This window comes from Propithecus coquereli, unplaced genomic scaffold (assembly GCF_000956105.1).
Source record: "Propithecus coquereli isolate 6110/MARCELLA unplaced genomic scaffold, Pcoq_1.0 Scaffold42, whole genome shotgun sequence".
Lineage (NCBI taxonomy): Eukaryota > Metazoa > Chordata > Mammalia > Primates > Indriidae > Propithecus > Propithecus coquereli.
In genome coordinates this window covers 4,700,609-4,702,350 of record NW_012149952.1, presented here as the reverse complement: position 1 = coordinate 4,702,350, position 1,742 = coordinate 4,700,609, and the positions used below count along the sequence as shown (strand labels likewise).

The 1,742-nt window shown below is 50.6% G+C and overlaps 1 protein-coding gene across 1 annotated transcript in view; it reads left to right on the top strand.

The window, feature by feature from the left end:
- Nucleotides 1–1,740, top strand: part of CABP5 (calcium binding protein 5) — an 8,372-nt gene extending 6,632 nt beyond the window's left edge. Inside the window, exons 5-6 of the mRNA XM_012653257.1 lie at nt 275–422; nt 1,574–1,740. Coding sequence (XP_012508711.1) covers nt 275–422; nt 1,574–1,740 — 315 coding nt within the window. The remainder of the gene's footprint in view (nt 1–274; nt 423–1,573) is intronic.
- The last annotated feature ends 2 nt before the right edge of the window (nt 1,741–1,742 follow it).

Sequence of the window (1,742 nt, the reverse complement as noted above, 5' to 3'; positions counted from 1 at the left end):
GCCCAACATCCAATAGATGTTATTCTTATATGTACATTTATGTGTTGATCAGTTAATACCAGTTTGATGGTGAGTACATGTGGTGCTTGTCTTTCCACACAAATTTTTTTAAAGAAAACCTGTTCTTTCGAGCTAACATTCTATCAGATGATGTACCCAGAGCTCTTCACTTGGTTCTTGACCCACAGTAAGAGATCAGTGAACTTCAACTGTCATTCTTGTTGCTGTCATTGTCGTCGTTGTCGCTGATGTCATCCCCTCTGCTCCTGTCCAGTTCGACACGAACGGGGATGGGGAGATCACCCTGGCAGAGTTGCAGCAGGCCATGCAAAGGCTCCTGGGAGAGCAGCTCACCCCGAGGGAGATCTCCGAGGTTGTCCAGGAGGCTGACGTTAATGGAGATGGCACCGTTGACTTTGAAGGTGACGTTGCAGCAGGGCAGCCACTGCGGGAACCCACTTCCAGCTCCCCCTGTGATTTTCTCCAAGTTGGCCACTGCTCACTCTTTCCCGAGTTTGAGCTGGGATGGGGATGGCTGGTCATGGAAGCGTTTGTTCCATCCCTTTCTGCCCAGGCTGGTTCAAAGAGCTCAGTGTCTCTCACACCTGGTGCCTCCGAGGAACGCTTTGCCCAAGGCCCTTCCCTACCTGACCTCAGGATCCCCTTCCACCTCCCCCATTCTGTCCTAGTTCACAGGAACAAAACGTCCCTCACGGAGGGTGGACTGGCTAGCGGCTGGGACTCCGGGGTCAGGTTCATGGGCTTCCAATTCAGGATCATCTCTTCCTCAGCAAGTACTCTCCTCCTAGTCACGTCCTCTCTTTGAGTGTCCGTTTTCACATCTCCAAAATGGGATCGACGCTAACACCTTTCTCTCAGAGTTTTGGAGAAAACTAAGAGAAATCCTGCGCTAAGCACCACTTTTTTGTATTCTCCTTCTCTGTCACTGTTCATGCCATCTTACTGTCTGGAACACCCTTTCCTCTTTCCCCGGCCAGCTCCTAGTGACGCTCCCAAAAGGTCCCCCCACCCTTACTGGGCTCAGTGTCTCTCTTCTGTTCTCCGTGACAGTGCCCCGTGGTCACCTCTGCAGGAATATCGACCCACGACCTCTCCATTGCTTATCATAGTTTATTGCCTGTCTCCTTCTGAGGCCAAGGTCTAGGTCTTTCATCGTCACATCCCGAATTCCTAGCACAGAGCTCAACACATGTATATTGAATCATTAAGTAAATTAAAGAGACCAGAGTTCTGTGTTGATGGGAGGTGGGGATCATTTTAGTGGGAGGGATACCTGGGGCACATCAAGTTCTAATTGTGGCACCCTCTGGCTCAAAGATCTCAGCGTCTATCTGTTGCCCATAGACAAAACTCCAAAGTTCTTAGTCTGCTATCCACGTCCATCCATCATCTGGCCCCACCCACCCACCTAGCCTGTATCTTCTGTAACCATTCTCTGGACTTTTATGTCCTAGTGCAAACTTGGTACCTGTTCTGGGTTCCCCAGCTTCTGTTCCTTTGCACCTGACGTTCTGTCCACTCGTCACACCTTTCAGTCTTACTCGTCCCTCAGGAACTCACACCAAGGCGGCCTTTGCTAGGAAGCTTCCCTTCACCTTTAGCTGTGAAGTCTCGCAGAAGTTTCTGGTTCTTTCCATGGGAGTTATCACCACGGCAGATCTTGCTGTATTGGGCTGCGTTCGCCTCCGTTCTGGATGGCAGCGGAGGAGTCTTCCCTAAAC